The sequence below is a fragment of the Myotis daubentonii genome, chromosome 13 (genome assembly GCF_963259705.1).
Source record: "Myotis daubentonii chromosome 13, mMyoDau2.1, whole genome shotgun sequence".
NCBI classification, from domain to species: Eukaryota; Metazoa; Chordata; class Mammalia; order Chiroptera; family Vespertilionidae; genus Myotis; species Myotis daubentonii.
Window position 1 is genome coordinate 50,402,668 of NC_081852.1, and position 26,679 is coordinate 50,429,346.

The following is a 26,679-nucleotide window of genomic DNA, read 5'->3' on the forward strand; positions in this document are numbered from 1 at the left end:
GAGATGGATGACTCCCCAGACTTTCCAAAGGACTTGAAAAGGTGTTTTATTTCAATATGCAGCATTTGAGTTCATTCCCTATAATCACTTGCTAATGGACATAATAGCGGCAAATCAGACTAAAAAGACATTTGGAGATAACAAACCAATTGATTAGATTAAGTGATATTATCAAATGAGTATCAGAAAGCCTGATAAAGATGGCGTAGAACTACCCACAGAGATTTGAAAGGATTAACTTAGTCCTTGATGAAGTATGTGCCTCAGTCTTGTAAGGCTTGAAATCTATTACCTTCAGGGCTCCCACGCAGAAAGCCAGCAGCTGCAGATTTTGACTTAGTTGGACAAAGTAAAGGTCAAGTAAAGAGAGCAGATTGCAGTAGACATCAAAGAGCTAGAAAATATTAAGTAGAAAGGACCCCCATAGCATTAATATGAGATCAGAAAGTTACTATCCATTGAACTCATTTAAAAACATAATCCTATGATGCTAAGTGTTTTATTCCCACCTGCCAGGAAGATTAGAGAAGTTGCCCAAGGCCACTCGGCCTGCCTGTTGACTGGCTTGTCATTCAGAATTCCCAATAAGGAACTAATTTATATGCTCACAAGGCATCTGGGGATGGCATTCATTCGGTTTTTTTGGTGTGTATATTTTCTCTGGATGGACACACACACACACACGCACACACAGAAAAAAGTGATATGTATTTCACGTTTCACAATAATCTAAAGAAAATAGTGCTTCTTGAAGCAACCTCTACACTTGGGTATTCAGAACAATACAGAAACTACAAATTATACAGCGAGCAAAGTCCTGTGGGACTAGAGCCCATTTGATGGGAGAGGAAGCCTTTTAAGGAAAGAAGAAAACTCCATCTTCTCTACTACCCATGACAAAAGCATAATTGCTTGGCTCTTTTCAACATCCTGTCCCCCTCACTTACTATCACGCTATAAGTGGAGCTGAGACACTGTATTTTAATTTCCATAGCCCTGAACGGAATATCAATAAAGGCACTGGAGAAAAGCACATATGTTTACCATCCCACTTCTCTTGGAAATTCAGCACAATGAGATTAACTCAGGGGAACCCAACTCCTTTTCCTTTTCTTTCCTCGTCTTGCTTTAGATTACTTCTGTAGCGGCTGGGCTTGTTTTGTAATGTAGGTCAACAACACTATCAAAAGGTTTTCTGCTAACATGACGATCTGCTTTGGAGAAAGAAGAAAGGAAAGAAGCCAAGGAGTAAGGGATTCCGTCAGTTACAAAGCAGGGCTGGCTATAAAAACATGTCTCCTCATGTCCGTGTCTGGATAGAGACCAAATACTAACATAAAGGGGAAGCTGCCCCTTCTGAAAATGTAAACTTCTGTGTAAATGGCACTGAAGACATGGCATAATAAACTGTCCCACTGGCTAAGCACTGGGACTCTGGTTTACATCTCTCCCTCAGGAGCCTGAAGGCCCTCTTGCCCGCCCCTCCTCTTTGGGCTCAGATGTTGAGTTTGCAGATCTAAGCAAGAATAGTGAATTCTCTTGGCTGCTGTCAATTTCTGGCTGTGGTTTCGCAGGCTTTTCACTGGGAATTAAAACAGAGGTCCTGACCACTCAGAGTCATCAAGGCTCCCTGGAAACTTTCTGCAAGAGTAGTGATATTAACAGCAACTGCCCTGGCCAGACTCCATTCCAAGTAATTGCATTTCACCAGGCAGTTTGAAACCAAAGCCTCTTCGCATGCTGTCTTCTTGGGCTCCTCTGCCAATTATATACCAGCTGCTGAGCTCCAACCACTTTTGGAGCTCAGTCATTTGGGGAATATGCACTGTGAGCCTCCTTTGTCATCTGCTGTGATTCCCCCATTCGCTTGCCATGTCAAAGCATTCCATACTGGTAAGTCCTTCCCCTTTTCCAAGTCCAGCTTAAAACTTTTTCTTCCACAGGGTCCTTCAAAGTCCTGTCCTGTAGGGATGAATCATACCGTCTGCCAGCTTCCTCCCCGAAATGCTGCGTTAAAATATTGAGTTCAGCTCAATAAATATGCACCTCTTTGTCATGTGATTTCCGTCCCCACCCCCATGCTATCTATGAGCTAACAAGATACCTGTTATTATCTCTCCTCAGAGATGAAGAAATAGTGACGGCCAAAACTCTGCAGCTTTGCATGTACTCAGGAAAGAGTATATTTAAGGCAAAGTAATGACTGATGTCTTGATGACTTTTGCTAAATGGGATGGTAATTAAATCAGAAGACTCTGTTGCCTTCATCCCAGTTAGGGATCTTTGCTTCTTCTGAAATTTCTCTGTTCTAAAGGTCGCACTCTGCACATTTTGCAAAAACCAAGCATATATATGTAACTGCAAGGTTTCAGGCATATTCTTCCTACTCTCCCCTTCCCCCATATACTTGTTTCTCCATATCTCAACTAATGTGTCCTCCATATAAAGCATACATTCTCTCCCCAAGGTGACATTTTTCCAAAAAGTTGTCTCAGAAATAACTACCAAAAAAAACCACATTGATCTTGTACATCTGAAACTTATTTTTCAAGTATTAACATATCTGTTCATATATGATTGCATTTTGCTCTTCTAGAGGCAGGAGGATGAGTACTTTCCCCACTTCTCAGATGTTTAAGAGTCTAACTCAGCTGTGGGCAAACTACGGCCCGCGGGCCGGATCCGGCCCGTTTGAAATGAATAAAACTAAAAAAAAAAAAAAAAAAAAAAAGACTGTACCCTTTTATGTAATGATGTTTACGTTGAATTTATATTAGTTCACACAAACACTCCATCCATGCTTTTGTTCCGGCCCTCCAGTCCAGTTTAAGAACCCATTGTGGCCCTTGAGTCAAAAAGTTTGCCCACCCCTTCCGAAATGAAACAACCTCCTGACTCAGAATAAATGGTTCATATCCCTCTGGGCTTCAATTTCTCCAAGATGGGTCCCTTAGCCAGGTGCCCTGACCTGAAACAGCAGGTATAGACTACCTTCATGGTGGGGGGGGGGGGGGGGGGGGTTGGGAGAAAAATCCCTCCTTCTTTGCCATTGGACTTTGAGGTTTTTTCCCTATAAAAGGCATTTAAGAATGAAATGTCCTATGGATTCTGAGTTCACAAAGGAGAAGCAAACCTCGAATCTTGGGAGGAAATCAGTACCTAGTACATAGTCAGTACTCAAAGGTATTGGCCACATGCTTTGTGTGTCATTTCATTTAATGTTCACCACCCACTCATCCCTGTCATCATCCCTTTGCACTAGAAGTACAACCTCAAGCACACACCCCCACATCACGGAGGCTAAGATTGGGGTGGACATTGGCTGCCTCTAGGAGCCAACCTCAACCATTTTTTGCATCACCTACGTGTAGGCAGGATGGAATTACTCTATCCCCTGATTCATCTGCTCTATCCCACTGCCACCTAGAGTAGTCATGCTGCTTCTTTTTGTTTCCCTACAAAATTTTAGAGCTAAACCTGGATAAGAAAAGGAAATAAAAAGTATATTAAACATGCTCAAAATAAAACAGAGAGGGTTTCAAAGCAGTTGTCCCTTTAACTGCCAGTTGTAAAGAAAACAAGATATGGGCTTTGAGCCAAGTAATCAGACACTGATTCAGTCTTTGCACATTTCTTTCTAGCCAAGGCATGTTTTCTCCCCTTCTTATTTCCCTTCTTTCTTCCCTAATTTCTCCCTTCTTTCCTTCCTTCCTTCCTTCCTTCCTTCCTTCCTTCCTTCCTTCCTTCCTTCCTTCCTTCCTTCCTTCCTTCCTTTCTTCCTTCCTGTTCTTTGTCTCTTTGGGTGGGAGAGGAGAGGCTATGTAAGTATACCATTTTTATTTTTTTTAAAGCCTCCCAGATTAAAAATCTCCTCCAAGTTCCTGGATATCGGAAATGAAACTTGACCTTAGGTTGGCACAGGGACAGAAGGTGCTGGGGTTGGAGAAATTCATTCTTCTCTTGGCTGAGATGCCCTGCAGCCAGGATGCCCTTTGGAGAAGGCAGCAGGGTCCGACCTGCTGGTCTCCCAGGAAGGCCCCCTCTCCTGCGGGGATCCCGCTGGCCCTGTTCAATGCCACTTGTCACTGCAGACCCTTGAAAGGCGCGACTGCCAAACTGCAGAATGGAGACGAGTGACAGCCAGGCTTTGGCGATGCTGGGGCAGAGGAAGGCTGAGCTGCTGAGTACAAAGGAAGGGCCTAGAAAAGGCACACCGGACAGTGTCCAAACCATTTACTCTTCCCTTTGATCCCCAGCCTTTACACACTCCCCTTCACTCTGACCAAAACCTCCAGAATCTGTTTGGTAGGCTGACATGGCACCTCCTCGTCGAAAGTGAGAGAACCCTCTCTGTGCATCCATGATTTTCTCTTTTCAAACGGGAGTCCTTTCTTGCTTTGTTTTTTATTTCCCTCATCTAATGTTTACGGGTGAAAGAAAAGAGGCATCTTTCTCTCTTTTGAGAGGTGGAGAAGGGTTCAAGTTCAGTGATAAGGCCAGAGCTCACCTATTCGTGCCTTCCTAAAACTATCCTTTAATTGGCCTAAACTCAAAGCAATGATACCCCCGCTTCATTCATCTTGCAGACAATGGCACATGTTAGAATTTATCCCCAAATCTGTTCTTCAAAAAATATCTGCATTTGTCCCAAGTTTCTCTCTCATAGAGTCTTTGAATAGCACTTTGTATCGAATAAGTTTGTGTGGGCTGCCCGCGTTTCATACCAAGACAGAGGCACTTGCTGTGAAAAGAAATGAAGTTAGAACCCTGGAATAATGGAGTGGAACTCTCAACAAAAAGTTTTTATTTCAAGAAGCACCCCTCCCTGAGCTTAACAAAGGTCTTTGGAAGCCTCCCACCACTCTGCAAAGTTAAATTGTTAGTAAGCACCCCTTCGCCATGAAGTAATTGGGACTTATTTATCTCAACTCCTATGTATTTGATTCCTGGGTGGAAGAGCAGAAGGGGGAGCATGCTGCCTGCATCCTGAGCTTCCCTGATTCACTCTTCAAGGCAGTGGCTAACCCATGTCCTCAAACCCCAAACCCCAAAGATAACCTGAGTACATCTATGTGCTCTTGACCTTTATCCCATCCAACAGTCAAACACATCACACAGTTGTCTTTCTGTGAGAGGAATAATGAAGCCTGTTTTAATGTTAGTCCAAGAGACAAATGGAGAAATTTCTATCAAAGTTCCTGTTGTCCAATAGGGGGCAGCTGGTTCCAAACACACAACAATATTTTATACTTGTGTCACCAACACCAAAAGATTGACTTATTTTATTTTTATAAAGAAAAATGAAACCAAGAAGTTCATTGGGGGGAAGATGGATGGGAAGAGAGCAACCAAAAGAATTGTATGCATATATGCATAACGTATGGACACAGACAATAGGGTAGTGAAGGCCTGGGGTGGGGGTAGGGATGGGCTAGAAGGGGCCATATGTAATACTTTCAACAATAAAGATTTAATTTAAAATAAATAAATAAAAAGAAAACCAATACCTACTGTGAGTACAGCCCCCACTCTGTTCAGTAAAGTGCAGTCCTAAGTCTATATGCCTCAGAAGTATGGGGAGGTGGAGAGGCGATATCTGCTTTTCAAAATATAGATCCTCAGGGCTTCTGAGCCAGCATTTCTGAGAAACAGACCCTCAGAATTTACATGCCAATAAGGTCTTTAGATGAATCTTTAAAAAAATAATTTATTATTGATTTCAGAAAGGAAGGGAGAGGGAGAGAGAGAAACATCAATGATGACAGAGAATCATTGATTGGCTGCCTCCTGTACACCCCACACTGGGGATCGAGCCTACAACCTGGGCATGTGCCCTGACCAGGAATCGAACCGTGACCTCCTGGTTCATAGGTCAATGCTCAACCACTGAGCTACGCTAGCCATGAAGTTTAGGAACCTCAGCACTAATTTGGCCACTTCATTCCACTGATCTCTGAAAGGCAGGTGGAAATATCTTTCAGAGGGAAATCCAAAAATATCAAAACGTTTGAGCCATGGCACTCTTCCATAAAGGCTAACAGACAGAAATACCGTTACTGCTCACTTCAGTGAGTGGACGCTATTCTCTCTCATGTACCCTTAGGGGAAACAACTGTGGCCCTGGAGAGATTATACTCTTTAGTTAATGCATAAGGATGGTGACTGTTAACCAAGAAGCGTGGGGAAATCCCCCTGTGTTCAGGTCCTTGTGTGGTTACCGCCTACACAACCTGGACCACCCTCTCTGATCCTGAGTTTCCTCAACATCACAATGGGGTTAATATACTCACACTGCTGATTTCAGAGTTTTGTTTAGTTTGGTTTCTGCATCAACTATCATCATACGTGGGACTATTCTCAGTACATTCCACATATGCATATCTTATAGCTTCCATGTGTATTATAATTACTGACTTGAGAAGCAGGAAGCATTGCTGTTCTATTTCTTTTTTGAAAAGTGTGAGTCTGGAATACTTCAAGCTCTGCTTAGCTCAAAGAGATTACTAGTTCTGATTAGATCTAGTTTATATAATTTCCTTTCTAACACTTCTCGTTACATACCTCCCTCTAATAGTTTTAGCAGTTTCCTTTATTCATTTGGGGTAGAAAAAAATAAACAAGGAAGGGAAGGAGTTATTCTCTAGGGCCCACATGTCCAATCTTAAAGGATAAATGCAATTTCCTTTATTTTTTAATTTTATTTTTAGTTTTTTGGCCACTGATGCCACAGAGAAGAGGATCTGCTTCCTAAGAAACTGCAAGGGAGTAGTAACTCATACAGAAAAAGCAGGTGCCTAGAAACTTCCCAGTGGTTGCTTCAGAGTAAAAGGCATGACAGAGTCACAGATATATAGTCAGAGCCCATGAATAAAGCTAGGCCAGGGGAAGAAGGCCTGGCCAGCATGGACATGAAGAACCACTTCTCAGTTGTGATTCCTCCAAGGAGCATCATCAAGATAATGGGATCTACAATGGCCAAGCTGTCCTGCTCATGTCACTGACCACAGGTGTGATAAGCAGGCTAGATGTATTTCTGATATGCACTGCCTACCTTGGATAATAACAAGCCAGAGTATACGAATACATATTGTGAGTAAATAGAGGCAGCCTACCAGGCCACCAGGAGAGCTCAGAGTCAGGACAAGGGATAATGCCAGTTACAGGAATGACAAGCAGAGTTGAAAAGTACTATGAGGGTCATTTTATCCATCCTCCTGCCTTAGAAAAGCTGTCCTGATTATTGTTGGCAACTCTAATCTTGAAATATTGAGGAAGTAAAATATTCTCAAACTTTCTGTTATTCATTCATTCACTCATTCATTCATTAGCAAGTGTTTGTTGAGTTCTCACAGGGAGCCAGGACTGGGGTTAAAATGAGGTTTCCTTCGGACCCTCTATGTGGAATTCTTTTCAGATTTGTAAGAGCATCAGGCTTATCCTGCGAAGCTGCCAAGGCCGTTATCACGAAATGATAAGCAGGAGGCTGAATGGTTTTGTACAAGCTGACTAAAAATGTGACATACGGTTTGCCTCCACAGTTTCTCTGTGCTTTGCATTTTATCTGAGATTATGTAATTCATATTTAAAACATGAGCTTTATTAAAGGTCTATAGAGAAATCAGTCCTTGGCCTCACGAACACTAGTAAAAAGTAACCCTCCCAGACAAGGACACGGGAGCAATGTTTGGAAAATGGTAAACTATGATAGAAGAAACATAGGCCAGAATGCAAAGTCTTGGGTTCTAGTTAAAGGCTACTTAATCGCTAATTAGTTCTCAGATATCAAATACCATAACCTCTCCTATCCACCTCATAGCATTTTTATAAAGATAATTACACTCAGGCATGCAAACACACAGGTACACACTTCTGTAAGCATTTTGAGACTATATTCTATTTTAAATATGTAATAAGGTGATCTTGGTACTCCTTTCATATAAGTGAGCTTTGTGAGGGAGAGCAAGAAGAAGTGAAGAAAATAAAGAAGGAAGGATGGAGGGAGGGAAGAAGCGAGGGAGTGAAGGAGAAAATAAGAAAAGAAAATGAGAGAGGAAACAAACTAAGTAGTTGTAGACAGGTAATATTCAATTTCAACACCACTCTCTTCCACATATTTATTTCTTTGTTATTCCCCTGAGTTGGGTTTATACGGGAGGAACATAATGAAACATAGGTGAAACTTGGTGTTTATGATAAATGGAGCCAAATGGCTTGGGTTTGATAATCTTCTGGGCTTCATCATATGAGCTTAGCCAGTTTGCACTGGCTGCTGGGTAATGGAATGCTGACATGGATCTCCTGGGAGCCAGATGACTTCCCACTCTCTGCATTACATTCCCAGGCTGAACCAAGACTGGTGGGTGGCAAATGCGAATGTTGTGGCTCTTGGGAAATTTGAAGCCCTCCTACAAGTATTACCTTCAGAAGTCTATAAAATTTCAAATAGGAAAGAGGGGGAAAGGGGGGAGGATAATATAACTGCAAAAACCCTTTTCTCTGCAGACCAAAGAATGAGCCGTATTCTCTCAGCCAGGTTATGTGCAGGGGGAGTGTGGGAGGAAGAACAGTGCAGGGGGAGGGGGAGAGAGGAAGAGGCTTTCTAAAAGAGGACCGCGCTTTCCGTCAAACTTTAACTTGCTTAGAACTGAAATTGTAAACTAAACAGGGAAAGAAAGGCAAATTTCAAGCTCCATTTCCTTTTAGCAAATCGGGACTTCTCCTCTCATTCTGAGTACAGCAGCCTTATTCCTGGGTCATTGTGTTTACACTACGGTCATTGCTATTAAAATTACAGGGTCAGTATTCAAATGTCAGCATTATCATACCCCCGCTCAACAGAGGATGGGGGAAACAGAAGTAAAGAGTAGAAAGAGCTGCAAAGGAGATGATACACCTCTGAATACTGCCACGTTTGTTTCCCTCCATTAGCACATTTTAAGAATACTGCTCTGCCAAAAAGAGCGATCATTTTATGATGAACATCTGTGATCACAGACCAACTACTTCCAGCTCTAAAAGCCCTGATCTCTAATTCCATTATAAAGAGAGACTCTAGTGCCCTGGCCGGGTTGCTCAGTTGACTGGAGCATTGTCTCAATACACCAGGGTTGCAAGTTCAATCCCTGGTCAGGAAACATACAGAAGTCACCCAACAGATACATAGATGGGTAGAACAACAATTCAATAATCCAATGTTCTCTCTCTCTCTCTCTCTCTCTCTCTCTCTCTCTCTCTCACCAATAAATATATTTACAAGGAAAAATAGAAAGGAAAAAGAAACTCACATTTACCTAAAAAGCTACCATTCTAGCACTGTACTAGTAATTCATGTAATTTGAATGTGGAGGGCTGGGTGCCTGACTCCCACTGTTTGGGACCTTGGTCTCTCTATCAGCTTGCTGAGGAGCAGGCCAGCTATGCATAGGGCAGAATGGCCTGCAGTTAACAACAAATCCCCATCATGTTATGATTGGAGTGCTTTCCTGATAGGTGAATCTGGGATAAAACTGCAGACAATGTCCCAAAATTTTGTGTAATTCTTTTATTTATGTATGTCGGGTCCTTATTTTGTGTTGATACAAAAGGTGATCTAACTAAAAACTGTTGTTAACTCTGGTTGTCTGCTCCTTTTTCTTCTACAGAAAGCATGCATTTCCATTTGCACTCTCTTCTTGTTTGGAAAGGAAAAATAAGCAGCTTAGGACAAAGAGGAATGCAGCCCACCAGTTAGACTGGGCTTTGAGCCAGAATTACAGCAAGCACTGCAGGAGTAAAAAGCAATAGATTTTAATTGGTGCCTAGGGGTGAAGGTCAGCTCTCTTGGAACAATGGGTGTCTATGGTGGTAATTAACTGAGTCCTCCAAGGGAGTTTGTAAATGTCAGTGATGTATTTCCAAATGGAAGCACAGAGGTCTTGAGCCTAAGAAACAAAGACAGCATTAGCTAGTCAAGAAAATATGTAAATCTGCTGGTTAAATAATGCATTAATAAAACATAAGGGGTGGACACGCACAAACACACCACATAGTGTACATTCAAAAGAAAGTAGACGTTCCAATATCAGACAAGGGCCTTCCTAAGATCCAACATCTTTTTCCTAGCAGCAATCGGCTCTTACTGGACATGCTCTAGAATTTAACTGCTGTAATTCTTTGAGTCAAGCCAGAAGGGTGGTTTTGCTCCTAAAGCTACAATCAACCCAGTAAAATGTGGGTTTGTTGAAAGAGAAAGCATCAGCATTTAAGAAGTTCTAGCTATTCTATCTTTCAACAGAATCTGGGCCACTTTTAGAAAGTGGTGGGGGGAAAAAAGATGAGCCGCTAGCCCCTCCCATCCTGATCCCCCAAACGTCTGACTGCTTCTTATATTGCCATGTTTCACTCTAAGCTTCTCACTTCACTTCCCCATGATCCTTGATAGTTACTTACTTCCCTGATCTGGGCACTCTCCTAAGTATTCAACACTAGAGGCCCAGTGCACGACATTTGTGCACTGGGAGGGTGGGATCCCCTCAGCCTGGCCTGCACCCTTTAGCAGTCCAGGAGCCCTCAGAGAAGCAGGCCTAAGCCATCAGTCAGACATCCTTAGTGCTGCTGCAGAGGCAGGAGAGGCTCCTGCCACTGCCACTGTGCTTGCCAGCCATGAGCCCTGCTTCTGGCTGAGCGGTACTCCCCCTGTGGGAGTGCACTGACCACCATGGAGCAGCTCCTGCATTGAGTGTCTTCCCACTGGTGGCCAGTGTACATCATAGCAACTGGTCATTCTGCCATTCAGTCAATTTGCATATTACCCTTTTATTATATAGGATGTTTAATGAGACCATACAGGGTGCTCCCCCCCCAAAAAATATATACACACTTATAGGTCAATTTTGAAAATGAAATATATTTTAATAAACAATGCCTTTTATAAATATTCAAAGTATGTGTATACATTTTGGGGACACTCTATGTTTTCTAAATCAAGATTTAGAATAAACAATCTGTCAAAGGAGCACTTTTAGGATGCCAACAAGTAGGACATGAAATATATATTACTCATTTATTGATAGTTCAAGAAATGAAAGGCACAGTACCTGTGCCAATGTGAACCCTATGCTCATTTCTACCTACACACCTCTCCCTTCATCTGCCTGTCTTTGCAGACAGGACCCTGTTTTATGCATGTTTGTATCTATTGCCTAGCACTCAATAAATATTGGTTCACTAAATCATATTTTTCTGTTGTGAACGTCATACCAGTCTATTTCATTGGGCAACTGAAGACCTCTCGTGCTGCTTTCCTGAATATTCCAGGTTACAGTCCTCTCTAAACCCTTGTCATCTGATGATGCTGTGTCAATATCAAAAGGCAGTTTATTAGAAGAGTCAAAATAGGCCAAGAACAGTGCCTGACTCATAGCAAGCATTGGAAAATGCGAGTCTCATTGCTATCATAATTATCTGTTTCAGATGGTATGGTCATGCCTTATTGACCCAAGATCAGCCGGTCTCTTCTGTCTTACACTATTCTTTAATTGCATCCCTGCACTGGGATGGGAGACTACATAAGGGCAATGCAGGGGTCATGCTTTTTTAAAATATTCACCAATGTGCTCGCAAAGAACTCGGCACAGACAGTGAGTTCCATGAAATATGTATCAGTTGAGTTTGGAAAATTCACCCCAAATCTTACTGATAATTCTAACTGACCAAAAGTTGTTTAAGATAAATGATGAATATTGAAAATCCATAAGGTAAATTATAGTTTTATTAACTTAATATTAAGAATGTTACCACTGCCCATTTATTGATTTTATAGGCAACACAGAAAGAAAGTTTATAACAATTAAAAAGAAATTGTGCTATTATGTTAGAGTTATAGTATAATTGGATCATGGAGACTGAAATATTTTGGGGTCTAATTAGTCAGTTATGTCAGATATGAATGGAAATTAACATGTCTTAAGAGTCAAAACACATGATTATCCATTTAATATTTGCAAATCAATCACAGCTATATTATGCACTGCAGTCTGTGAACAGTGGTTTCTCACAACACATACACTGAAAAATAGTTTTCATTTGTTTCTCCTTCTCAAGTTGACAAATACCTGCTTCTCTTTAAGGCCTTCCTTGAGTCCCCAAAGATAGAGTTCTGTGTACACAGCTATTATGATACATAAGTTCTGTCCTGTAGTTAGCTGTTTACACATTCATCTCCTCTCCCAGACTGCACATCCTTAAAAGCAAAGACAATGCCTTATATTTCCATCCCACTTCCTGGTTCTCAACCAAGATCTGCCACAATATACACATTTAATAATTTTGGTTGAGTTGACAAACAACAGCATAAGGCACGACCATATAATTTGAAAGAGATAATACCAATGATAAGGAGACTAACATTTTTGAATGCTTGCTAAGAGTCAGGCACTGTTCTTGGCTTTTTTTGAGTCCTCTCATAGCTACCTTTTGATAATGACGCAATCATTATATTTTATAGATGAGGAAACTATCATGGAGAGGTTAATAACAAACTAATCTACAAAGAAAACCTTGTTTAAAGGCACACAGCTGGTTTGTGGCTTAGCTGGAATTTAAAGCCAGGGAGATGGCTCTAGGATTCACTCTATTAACCATGACACCACAGCTAGTGACTCTACCCGGCAAAAATTCACAATGACCATCTTCAATGACAAAGTGCTGCCTGGCCGGTGTGGTTCAGTGGTTGAGCCTTGAAGCAGGAGGTCAAGGCTCAATTACAGGTCAGGGCACATGCCTGGGTTGTGGGCTCAATCCCCAGTGGGGGGCGTGCAGGAGGAAGCTGATCAATGATTTGCTCTTATCACTAATGTTTCTATCACTCTCTCCCTCTCCCTTCCTCTCTGAAAACAATAAAAATATTTTTAAAGTGTAGCTCCACAGTGACTGCAAATAGGTGTTGAGTTAGTACACCTAACATATGCAGATACTACACATAAATAGAAGAGAACATTCTACAGAGGAGTGGGGAGAGAGAGCATTGGAAGGCACAAGTTCAGTAACTGCAGACAATGACACTTGAGTCTGCCCTTGGGGAGCTAGGGAGCCCAGATCTAGGTCTGCCACTCCCCCATACTTGAGTCATAATTGTGCTTTCCTTCCTGGCAAAACCACTTTCAGCTACAGCCATCAACATCCTTTACCCCTTTGAAAGCACTCAGGAAGAACAGAGAGATAAGGGCAAACTGTACTCCCTCAGAAAGTCTTAATAAGTTCCTGGGAAATTGGCCCTCCTCTCTCTCTGAGAAATCTCAAGAGATTCTAAATCTCCTGCTGAAAATATTTATGATTTCATTCTTTCTTTTTCTTCTGCCCAATGTCTTCATGGTGCTCCTCGTATTAGGTTTCTCTCATTACTATTTTGTTACTTTCAATGCTCTGTACCAATCTCTGCCATCTTCCCCCCGTGGCTTAACAACTGTGCCTTTCCTCATATACCTCTCTTATCTGTAAGAGGCTGAGAATTCAGGGTGTTTTCTTGTCCTGATTCTTTATTTTTTTTTTATTCCCCCTCATGGTCATTTTCTCCTCTATAGGCATGCTCATTTCCTGGTGGCAGATGCTGTCAATCATGGCAATACTTGGTATTCTAGTCCCCAAACACACACAGCCCCAAGCAGCCAAGAAAGAAGAGATCGCTCTTTCATTCATCAAATTACACATCCCCTACTGCAGGCCTTTTTACCTACAAATATCTAAGCCCATCCTATTGCCAACAAGCTACAGTATTTTGTTTTGCAAAAGTTATTTTAAGTCATTGACTTGGAGGGTCAATGAGAAGGGTTTAGAGTCAGGGACCCAATCAAATGGGAGGTAGATGTCTAGAGGAACAGAGGGACAAAAACCATCAAAAGGAGATTTGGTCAAGAGAAAGGTCAGGTCAGAAAAAGGAATGTTTACATGGAAACAATTTAGCCCCTGAGTCTGGTGGTACTCTCTTAATTTCACCAGGGAAGAAAAAAAAAAGTAGTTTTATTAAAGATTCATCAATATTAACTTTGTTTTCCATGACAGCACCAAGAGAAAACTTGGGCAGATCTGATCTATTGCAGTGAGATGTCCCCACCCTAGTAAATATGGCAAATTTCCGGGCGCTGCTGGCATTCATCTCCATCCATCATGAGAGCAGCACGGGCTATCCACTAGAAACAAATGTTCTAGATACAGTATGTCAAACACCAGATGATGGAAACCTCTGAGAAACCACAGGGAGCATGCTGGAAGCAAACAAACCAGAATGTTGAAAAGACCTCTGACCATTTTTCCGCAGCAGAGCGTAACTTGGAATCAACCTGAAATAATGCATTTGACCTTCACAAAAGGGTAATGGATGGACAGTTAACATTAGGCCAGCCAGGCTTCAGAGAATGCCGGTTCCAGCAAAGACAGATGATGAGGCAAACATACATAAATACGTAGGTAGAGATATAACTGAATTTGTAAGTCTGCTTAAGCAGATAGTCTATGATGCACATTTGAAGAATGATCAGCCCGTATGCAGGCTTCCATTCATTGCTGACAACTTCTGCTCACGTGGCCACAGAGCAACCTGCCTATGAGACCCCGTCAGTGGTGTAAGAAATACGCAATGTCCAGATCAGTCTTACTTCATAACAATCTGGAGACCCATACAGGCTATCTCTATCCTATGACCTTCACTTGTTAAAAAGGAATAAGACCAAAAGGCAACGTTTTATTTATCTTCTCCGTTTTGGTAAAGAAATAACTTCATGAAGCCAACAAGAAGGCATTATCTAAATGTAGAAAACGTTGATGTGTGGATCTATCTATCATCTTTCTACCTATTTATCTAGCCACTACCTGCATTTTTTAATAAAAATAGTAAACTCTGCATTATAACATCAACATCATATAAACTTGATCATCATACAAAGATAATTTTTAGATGAGAAATTCATGATTAACAATAAAGTACTAGATGCATATTATATGGAACGTACTAGACACAACATCTTACAAATGAGGGATAACAAATATGTACTATTATGCAAGAAGCTTCTTTCCAACAAAAACGTACTTAGTCCTACTTAATGATACATGAAATAAAACAGTAAACTCCTAGTTAAGGTGATCGGTTCTGAGAAACCAGGCATATTATGAGGTGCTTTTTTTGTTGTTTTTTAAACAGTAGTGTTAGACACAAATATGATTCAAAAGAGGTACTCCATATGTAACATGCTGTGCTGAAATAAAAAGACTGTGGCTTTATTAGCTTTTTAATTTATGAATGTTATCATAGGTGCTTTGGTTCTATAAAATAGTACAAGGTACATGGCTGTTTCAAGTGTTGTTCAGTATATAGAGGAGGGATGACCTAGGATCAGTGTGGGTTCTTTTTCTCCTCCCAACTGTGTTCTGTGGAGCCTAGGAGTTCCAGGGAGCTCCCCAGGGCCACGTTAGGGCAAAGAGGGAGCTCACTAGTGGGCACAGCCCTTGGCACTCTGCCTCTATTTCGAAGAGAACACTTTGTACTTATTATTCTATAACTTGTTAGAAACCCAGGGGCTTGGATGACTATTGGAAAATCACCCAGAGAAAAAATAGAAATGTGGCATGCCTTCTTTTGGGATGCTGGAGAATGGAGCAACGCCTAGTGGACTGGAACAGTATAAACACTCAGCTGTACCTAGGCAGGGTCCCTTCCTGTGGCCACCTCTGCCCTGGTTAAGTGTAGGGGGTCGTAAGCATGTGTTCACTAGCAAAGTCACCTGCACTGGAGTCTGGAAAATGCCATGTCCACTACTTCTGAGTCTATGCATCACACTTCTTTATGAATGAAACGTACATTCCTTTTAAAAGATTAGAGGCAAAGGCATGATCTTGTGTACAAAGAGGCAAATAAAAGAGTTGGGGTGGAATGAGCAAGTTTTGAATGTCCCCGCGGGAAATGTCAGGCACCCCCTTTGATGTATTATGCAATACGCTGATTCCCCGTGGCCTCACCAGATAATGTCGGGTGAGTGCTCTGCAAAGTCTCGGCATTTTAAATATTGATCATGTTCTTTTTGGCTAGAAAAGATAAAACTATACCTCCTGGCCTAGACATGACTGAAACCTATAGGGATTTTTTTTTACTATCTTTGTTTATTCTCTTGAAAGAATTTTATAATTAGAGAAAATAAATGCGTCAAAGCTGGTTTCACAATGTACTTTCCTTTTCAAGATCCAGCCTAGGAACCCCAAATCCAGCCGCAGTTCAATTCAAATCCTCAGCCATAAGCTAGACACCCATTCTATACCAACACCCATGCTTGGCATGTTAGGGGCTGCAAAACTGATCAAGGCACTTTACCCCATCTCGGACTTTGCATTCCAAAGGGCAGAGGTCAGATGTAGTCAAAAACGACTATAATCAGAAGTGAGAGAAAAGTGCTAGAATAGAAAAGCAAATGTCTTGGAGATAAGAGTGAGAAAATCTCACTAGTGGAATTGATTAGATTTTATAGAACAGCTGGCATGTGAGGTTTGCTTTAAAGGTCTAATGCTCTTAGTTTTTTCATTCAGCAGCTACATGGAGCCTCACACAGGCAAGTCACTCAACTTTCCCTGACTTGGTTTCCATACCTGTAAAGTGAAAAGGCAGAATCTGACTCAGTGACTCCATAATTTTCCCTAAGAGACACTGGCAGACTCTATCAACCACTTCTTCCCTGTCCCCAACAGGCACATACATGATACAGACCACCCAAGCAAATGATAAGGGGAATTAAGGAAGTCCAGCATGGAAAGAGAAGGCAAGGAGTCAATAATTAAATGCTTATTTAGAAAGTGCCACATATGGTATAGTAATGAAAACCCAAACATCTGGAGAAAAGTGTTTAATGTTGGCATGTACCAAGAGACCCAAAAGAATGATCGATGCGTTCTGGGGAGTCAGGGTCCTATTTATAGGATGAAAGTCTTGAGAGGCTCTCTCAGCAGAATTACATTCATTAAGTGGTGATAACACAGAAAGCGGAAGGAATAGGAATGTGAAGGGGGCACAGCAAATATAAAGAACAAATACGCTCTGGATTTTTTCTTTGCTGGGAACATAGGGTGCAGAGAGTACAAGGATTTAACAACAGAAAGACTGACTGTTGCACACATTTAAAGAAAACACACTTTTTGCTTCTTTTGTCTTCCAATGAATTCTACTTGGGATTGTGTATTCTTTAATCCTTGTAGATGTTAACATCTCATGAAGGGAGAACGGCTAAGTTTCTCTAATGGGAAAGTATTGCTGATAGATACACACAGAGGATAAAGAAAGTTTTCTTTTTAGGCAGAATACCAATAAACTCGGGAGAATTTAAAAAGGAGGCTGAGCTTTCCGCATTGATTTTTTCTTTCTTTGCTACATTTGAATTGTTCTTCTCATTTACCCTCTACAACCCAGCTGTTTATTTTGGGCATCAGTTAAATCATCTTTTCTCATAGAGGATTATATGTATGTACCCAACATACCACTGCTGACACCAACAAGCACTGGGATTTACCATGAAGTCAGGAGCTGGGGCGGGGGGGGGGGGGGGTAGAATGCTCTCCTTTGGAGATACAGGACAGACAGCTAAGCCTGCCTATCCTCTGCCACTAGGATGCACCTCATCCCTGCTCCTGTGAGCCTATCTTATACATCAGAAGTCAGGTGCAGGGTTCCTTCTGGAAGGCAGTATAAGATAATGCTGGGGGGAACTGGAAGGAACTTAAGTGCCTTTGTCCTGCATAATGAATAGAGCTTGATCTTTTTCCTTTTCTTTTCCTCTCTCTTCCCCAGACCCCCTCCCCCTCGTTTTTTTTAAACATATTTTATTGATTTCAGAGAGGAAGGGAGAGGGAGAGAGAAACAGAAATATCAATGATAAGAATCATTGATTGGCTGCCTCCTGCATGCCCCCCACCAGGGATTGAGCTGCAACCTAGACATGTGCCCTAATGACGACCAGGAATTGAACCATGACCTCTGGGTTCATAGGTCGACGCTCAACCACTGAGCCATGCAGGCTGGGCCCTCCCTCCCTCCCTTTTTTATTTTTTTAAATATAAATTCTCATTGATTGGGAAAATATATTACCACTTTAAAATGTTGTGCAGGGACTTTCTCTGGTCCAAGTATGTCCCTTTGGGGGGAAAATATGTATTTCACGGTGATGAATTCACTTCATCAGTAGAAAAACTGTACACAAATATACTGCTAGGATAATACCTGGCAGCAGCCTTTCTATGTCTCTGAATCAAGATTTCCTACCCTGACCTATGACGAGATTACAGTTTTCACGGTAACCGACCCATCCAGGGAAAGCTGCTGTAATTTACAGCAGGCTTGCAGCGAAACAGCCAGTGGACGATCATCAATTTAAACTGTAAATAAGGGCCTGCTTTGTTCTGGACTCGGATCCCAGGAACGCCCCTAACAAACTGCCTGCAAAGCCAGGGCAGGCCGGCTGCCTGAGACCGGGTGATTGAAGAGCCCCACTGGTCCTCAGGAGCAGCTACAAATAGCAACGAGAACAGGAAGGCAAAACAGGTTTCTGGGACCGCAAGGCAGTGACCCCGATGTCAGTTTTATTCCAGTTGCTCCCACAGATATGAAAAGCAAATAGAAATATCTGGTACAAAAGATGTTACCTGGTTTCGGAGCTCCCTAGGGAACTCAAAAGAACTAACACAACCCTTTACAGAAGCCCGCCTCTTCACTGGAGGGCACAGAAGTCCTGCGGGAATTGGGAGGAACTTAAGGGCCTTTGTCCTGCATAATTAATACAGCTTGATCTTTTCCTTTTCTTTTCCTCTTTCTCCTCCCCCTCTTTTTAAATCTAAAGCTTCACTGATTGGGGAAATATATTCACACTTTAGAATGTTGTGCAGGCACTATCTCTGGTCCAAGTATGTCCCTTTGGGGGAAGAATACGTATTTCATGGTGATGAATTCCCTTCATAAGTAGAAAAACTGTACACAAATATATTGCTATGTCAACTTTATCAGTTTTTGAACCACTGGAAAGACCTCCATGGTCCTCCAATATTCCTTAAATCTATCAACATCACGGAAAGTGACCCTGAAGGCTTCAGTTATCTGTAGAGGAAGAGAGGCAAAGGTCCCTTCTCTTAGGTTCTCTCATAAATATGGTGACTTAAATAGCTCAGGCCTGGCTCTGCTTCTGGAATGGAGCTGTCCCAGAGGAAACCATTGTCTCATAGTCATGGGCAACCCCTTCTCTTTCTCTGGACTTAGGGTTGGCCAAGTCTTGCTTTCGCCTGTGGCCAAACACGCTCTCTAAAGTCCTCCAGATAGCTCTAGATCAGTGATGGCGAACCTTTTGAGCTCGGCGTGTCAGCATTTTGAAAAACCCTAACTTAACTCTGGTGCCGTGTCACATATAGAAATTTTTTGATATTTGCAACCATAGTAAAACCAAGACTTGTATTTTTGATATTTATTTTATATATTTAAATGCCATTTAACAAAGAAAAATCAACCAAAAAAATGAGTGTCATAGGTTCGCCATCACTGCTCTAGATTCAGGTGCAGTGGGAGTGAGACCGGGGTACTAACATGAGTGGACTCCATGGCAGGGCACCTTGCTGTATGCTGTCTAAGCTTTCCTTTCAGTCTCAGGAGCTACCTACCTTAGGACTTCAGAGTCTCACTCTTCAAGTCCTGCTCCTGAAAACACTCTTGGAACCTCTAGGTCATCACCTATTCTGATGCTAATGAAAAGACTATGCTTACTTATGATATTTGACATCTTATATATTTTAAAATATATTTTTATTGATTTCAGAGAGGAAGGGAGAGATAGAAACATCAATGATGACAGAGAATCATCAATTGGCTGACTCCTGCATGGGGATCCAGCTGGCATCCTGGGCATGTGCCCTGACCAGGAATTGAACCAGGACCTCCTGGTTAATGCGTCAATGCTCAACCACTGAGTCACTCTGGCTGGGCAAAATCTTGTAATTTTAAATCATATTTTCTTCTAATGGACATCATTAGATTAGAACAATTCTCAGACCTCTTCTAGTAAATGTCTTTGTTTTGCCTAGATCAGTTTACAAAGGGGAAATGTAAATGACTCACCCACAGTCACCTGCAAGGTGGAAATATTCTCGAGGAAACTTTCAATGCAAAAATGTCATGTTCCATTCATTACGAAAATACAGGACCTCTGAGGGTGGAATGCTGGTTTATTTCTCTTTGCAGCCTATGGTGCTTACAGTTTGTTGATTGCTAAACAAAATTTATTAAAAATGTGAACTAGAGGAAAAATCAATAGGGTTTACAAGAATTGATTCAAAGCTAAGCAAAATAACTAAAGCTCATCATAAAAATAAAGGATAGCCCAGCCAGTGTAGCTCAATGGTTGAGTGTCGACTTATGAACTAGGAGGTCATGGTTCAATTACCGGTCAGGGCACATGCCAGGATTGTGGGCTGGATCCCCAGTGTGAGGCATGCAGGAGGCAGTCCATTCTCTCTCATCATTGGTATTTCTTTCCCTCTCCTTCCTCTCTGAAATCGATAAAAATTTTTTTTAGAGAATATAAGTTCAGCTCCTCAATTTAGTTCTATATACAGCAGATCAAAATTGTTTATATCTAATTATTGATGATGGACCAATAATCAGCCAGTAAGGGGGTGATAGGAATGTTCAGGGTCTATCTCTCAATATTGAAGATGACATTATTAAACTGTGCTGTGTAATACTGTGGCCATCAGCCACATGTGAGTACTTGCCTTTAAATGAATTAACATTACATAAAACGTAAAACCCAGTTCCTCGGTCACACTAGCCATATTTCAAAATACTCAAGACCCCAAGTGGTTCCTGTTTACAGTACTGGACAACTTAGAGAAACATTCCTATCACTGTAGAAAGTTCTAATGAACACTGCTATTTATAGAGGATAATCACTACTGTGACCTCCAATAATTATATGAAGGAGGAGGAAAAAGAAGGTGAGAAAAGAAGAACAAAGGGAAGAGAAAACATTGATTAAGCTTAACTAGTCTGTGCTCAACACTGGAAATGACTTATTTCATATAATATTCACAATTCTCCTCCTGAGGTATGTCCTATAATTATCCTCTATTTTACATTTGATGACACAGTGCTTGGAGAGAGTAAGAAGATCACCATAGTTGCACACTTGCTAATTGGCTTAGCTGGGTTTTTACTCCAGCCATCGGACCAGAGTCTATGGGCACCTGGCAAGTTCTGCTGCTCCTATTGAAGAACTTGACATGTTTAGAGCCACAGGGAACATTATACTTTGCATAAGTGGTTCTTCATCCTAGACACAAACCAGAAGCATCTGGGGAGTTTGCTCAAGGTACCTGAGCCCTAATCCAGAGCAATAGGATGGGACCAGGGCGTGGACATTTGGGGACCGCTTAGTGCTTTGAATGTGCAGCCAGTGTTGAAGATAACTGTTTAGAGTTGTTCTCATCTACCTTCCACAGTCTGGGTAACAAAATGAAGGCCCTGCCCAAGGCCATTAACAGTCACTACTGATATATCTGAAATTTTCTTATTTAAAAGCAAACATTTTCTTGCTAAGAAAATATCTCTTTTGGAAGAGTAATAGGAGCAGTATATCGTACTATGACTGTCAACCAAGAGACCTGAATTCTAGTCCCAACTGTGCCCATAACTCTGCCATGGGAGCAAACCACTTCTCTTCTTTAAACCTTAGTTTTCTCACCTGTAAAATTAGGGTGTGCTATATGATGATCTAACGGGTTCATTCCAGCAGTAACTCCATCCTGGCATTTGTAGGCAGGTTGCATAAACTTTAGAAATACAACTTCCAACCTGCTATAGTAACAATGTACTCACTTCTATTCTAGTTCATTTATTTACTCCATGTCAATGGAAAACGGGGGGACATCAGACGAAAATCCCATCTTTTTGTCAAGGCTCATTCTGATTCTCATCGCTGATTGGTCAGAGGTCTTATGAGAGAGTCAGCAGCCTCCATCTAACAAGACTCATTGCCTGTAGTTGCCTTTTGAAAATGGTAATGATATACCTACACCTTGCCCTCCTTACAGTCACAGCTGCTGATCTGAAAATTACAATGTCAGGCATTTTACCACCTTAACGTTCATCAGCTCATCTATACATCTCTTAAAGCTTAACTGTAATGGATTTTTAGGTGGCTAGAGAGGTTAGCCAAGCAAAACAGAAATCATATCATGACTAAGTAGCATGCTGAATATACATTTCTTACCTTACGCTTGTTGGTAGGACACACGTAGAGATAACTTAAAATTGTTTTCAACCCAACTTTATCATTCAGCTTCTCATAGGTTGTCCCATAATCGGTTGACCTATAATTCAAAAGGAGCATTAATGAGGACAGAAGGATACGTCATTTGGCTGCTTGTCAGTATAATGTATGTTTTCCATAGTAGAATGGCTCTAGGGAAGTTGCTAAGTGATTCATGCAGTATATAATGATGCTTAATTATGTACACAGTGGCATCATGTGATGATTAACATTTGCATTTAAATTGAATTGATAAAAATTAAAACTCCATCTCTCTACTGCTCCTTAACCCTTGATGCATGCACATTGCCTAAAGGATGTGGTTAATTTTAAAAGCTTAAGAGATGAGCATTTCCCTTGTATTGACCAAAGAATAAAGAAATTTTTTTATTTAGATTTGACATTTCCAAACTTATGCTTTTAATCTTTGGCACAATGGAAAAGAAGATTCTCCTGATTTATCTACAAGTTGTGTCTTCTTCCATGAGTCATAGAATATATGGTGGGTCAGTCCTTTCAGAGGTCATTCGGTCATTTCCTGTTATTGAAGAGCAAGAAAATGTCTTAAAGTGTGAAATTTCACCATCTTACTCAGTGGCCTTTTCCAGGGTTAAGCAACCTGGAGGTGAGAGGACATTGCTTCTTGGCACTGACCCTATCTCTGTGGAGATTCTTTCATCTTTATCCAGTCATTGGTCAACAACTTATTGATTCAGACTGAATAAATAGGCCTTAATCACCTTCTCTAGGAAAAGCTATTATATATTTCAGAATTGTAATTGTATTAGACTATTATTACCACTGTGTGCAGCAGAAAATATTATCTGTGTTTGAAGAAATTGGTTGAATGAACTTAAGTGACCTATTCAAAGAAAATAGCTGATAGGTGGTCAGCTAGAATTTGAATCTAGGGATTCTGACCCTCAGTGCTGTGTTACCAATACTATGCCACAGCTTTATTTTTTTTTAATTTAAAGTAAACAAGTATAAATAAAAGTTCCTTTCAGCCTACTTTTGACATATAGGAGAGTCCTGATACCATTCATTCATTCATTCATTCATTCATTCATTCATTCATATATGTTTATAGAGCTCCTAAAAATGTACCAGGACACAATACATTGCTCCTACTCTCAAGAATCCAACAGCTTTACATGAGAGGCAGACACATATAAACTTATGATGTGTTAAGTGCAATGATACTGATAAGAATTAACAAGGCTTAGAAAATAAAGTTGGTTTAATTAGAAAAATATAAAAATGTAATTACCTTAATTCATTTCTAATACTGATAAAGTTATAAATTCCTATAGGTCAGAAAGGCTAAACAGAAGTTTGTGGTAATAATCTCATCACCATGAATTAAGTGCCTACTCCAGACCAGGCACATCAGCATGAAAGCTGTGTAACATGTGATTCTGGAATTAAGGAAATAAAAATTTATTCTGGTTGAGGATCCAGGGTATTTTCACCCTAAAAAAAATAAACAAACATATATATATGCTGACTGTGCCGAGTGATCGGGGCCGGTGTTGGGTGCCAGCAGCGGGTGTGAGCGGGGCCAGCACCAGCAGCACGTGCAAGTGCCAGGCAGGACCATGGTGCACGGGAGCAAAGAATTTTCAGTAACCACTAGAGGCTCGCCCCAATGACAGCAACTGGCACCCTGCCTTTGTCCGGTGCTCCCGCTCACCTGTTCCACCATCCCACTACGGCTGACACCCTCCATGTTCCATGCTCTCCCACTTGCTGCCAATGCCCGCCATGTTCCAAATGTGCCCCCTGGTGGTCAGTGCACATCATAGCAACCGGTTGTTTGGTTGTTTGGTTGTTCTGCCGTTCGGTCTATTTGCATATTTGCCTTTTATTATGTAAGATCACCAATCTAAATCCTCTGAGGTATCTGCCATGACTTCTTGTGCTGTCTCTTGCCCCTTGATTTTTCAAACCTCAAAAAGTAAAATAAAATGTGTGAATTCTCAATTCCAGCAAAGCTACATGTTTAAAAATTATTCTACTCTAACTATTAATAGACATGGAGAAAAAAAAAAGATGCATTTTCACAAACCCAAAATGGCATAGACTAGCAGTTGCTCAAGGTTATCCCATAGAACTAGAATTAGAGAGTTGACATGTGTCATGGATAAAACTATCGATCAGTTGGGATACATTGGCATAATGGTACCGAAATGAAACCATTCCAACATTTGCAAACCAGCTGGCAAATATTTGCAGCACCAAGTTCTCTGGGTAGCACTCGTGCCAACCTCACCACATGATTTATCCCCTGGAGGCCTCCTAGATCTCTTTACAGTCAAGCAATCAGAAGACGGTGGGCTGGCAACGCAGAGGTCCTCAAGGAACTTGCTCCAACACTAAGTGGAGCCCATGTTTTCATTGGTCAATTCTTTAGCCAATCCCAATGAAGGCGACAGTGCCCTTGGGGAGGCACTGCACCCTGGAAGGCAGTTCCTAGTGGCCATGTGCAAACCCCATTCACAGCCAACAGATGTTTCAAGTTATCTTTCCATGGTTAACTGTGGGAACTGTGTCTCCTAGGGATATGGGCTCTGAAAGAGCAGAGGAGAGACAGACAGTTGAGCAGCAGGCTGCCTGGTGAGCCCAAGTACAAGCTGTTAATAAGTTAAAGTATCATCCCTAGGGATGGGGACAGAGCAGTATTATCCAAGATTTTTAAAAAATATATTTTATTGATATTTTACGGAGAGGAAGGGAGAGGGATTGAGAGTTCGAAACATCGATGAGAGAGAAACATCAATCAGCTGCCTCCTGCACAACCCCTCTGGGGATATGCCCACAACCAAGGTACATGCCCTTGACTGGAATGGAACCTGAGACCCTTCAGTCCACAGGCCAATGCTCTATCCACTGAGCCAAACCGGTTAGGGCTATCCAAGATTTTTTTTAAAAAGTTACGAAATGTTTGATTAAACAAAATTTAATGTTCCTTTACTTCAGAACTTGTAAGTTTCATTATTCACATATACATAAATGTTATTATTCTAATAAATACTGTGAACCGCTTAAGTGCATATGTCATATAGCATTTTCCAAATATATTTGATTATAAGATCCATTCTTGAGGTGTATGTAATGAGATCTGAACAACATACTTTGGGGGACACAATATCAGTTTAAAAAAAGGAAAAGAAAGATTGTGGATCTTGGCTTTACAAGAAAAGGGGAACCATAAAAATATTTAAAACCAAATTTGCAAACAGAAAGGCCAGTCTATGCGAACCATAATGTTACTATTGTTGTAAAGGCAAAACACCACCACCAACAACAAAACCCGAGAAAACAATATTTAAAAATTATGCATCATACAAAGACACAAATATATTTAAGATGCAATATAAGTGGCCTTGATGTCTCAATCTGTACCATTTTTTAAAACATTCCAAAACAAACAAAATTTTTTTCAGGTTTTGTTTTCAGGTTGACTTATCTACAGATGAGAAACAGAACTCCTGCCAGCACCTATGCTGTAGTAGAAAAAGCTAAAAGCTTAAAAAAAAAAAAAGCACTCCAGGAAAATACATATGTAAGGCATTAAATCAAAGCTGGAATGTGTTTGCTTTTGAGCTTTAATCCCTGCTTTACCCTCTTTACAAACATATCCTAAATAGTGACTTTTAGAACATTTGAAAGCGTGTGTCTTTATCCATTTACCATATGCACAGAGCTAAAATGAGTTGCTTCAAGGGGTGGAGGAACCACGGTAAAGGCATGGCACCTGTCTTCCAAGAACTTATGATCACTTCCAGATAGCAGTGTCCCATCATGCTTGAAGGGATCAATACAGGATGTGACTAGTTTCCACAAAGAGCAGCAGAAGTAAAAGGTGGGATTGGATTTCTTCTACTATAACCTTATACCATCAAATGAGATAATAAATCAGCAAAAAAATTGTCTGTAAACTAAATTAGGCCATAAAAAGTGCCCAGCACAATGGCTGGCATATAAGAAACTATCTTTAAATTATAGCTTCTGTTATTCATGTTATCACTCCTTTGTTTTTTTCTTGTTTGTTTGGTGGTGTGTTTTTTTTGTATTCTTTGCCTAACACTTACTAAAATCCATTAAAATCCTCAAGGTAAATCTCAACCTCTGAAAATGACTGAGATTTAGTTTTCTGAGAAAAGAAAGCTATTCGTGAAGCTATTACCATTTTTCAATGAAGCCGAATTTAGAGTATTATATCTTATTTTATTTATTTGTTTTTAATATGTTTTGATTAGAGAGAGAGAGAAAGAGAAAGAGAAACATCTATGGGCTGCTTCCTGCACACTCCCTTCTGGGGACTGAACCCACAACCTTGGAAATGTGCCCTGACAGGGAATCGAACTGGTGACTCTTG

General features: G+C 41.0%; 1 protein-coding gene across 4 annotated transcripts in view; it reads right to left on the bottom strand.

Annotated features, from left to right (window-relative positions):
* SORCS1 (sortilin related VPS10 domain containing receptor 1) overlaps nucleotides 1-26,679 on the bottom strand; it is a 463,918-nt gene that overhangs the window by 197,263 nt on the left and 239,976 nt on the right. For all 4 annotated transcript variants that reach the window (XM_059661339.1, XM_059661340.1, XM_059661338.1 and 1 more), the window contains exon 3: nucleotides 22,260-22,359. In XM_059661339.1, coding sequence (XP_059517322.1) covers nucleotides 22,260-22,359 — 100 coding nt within the window. The remainder of the gene's footprint in view (nucleotides 1-22,259; nucleotides 22,360-26,679) is intronic.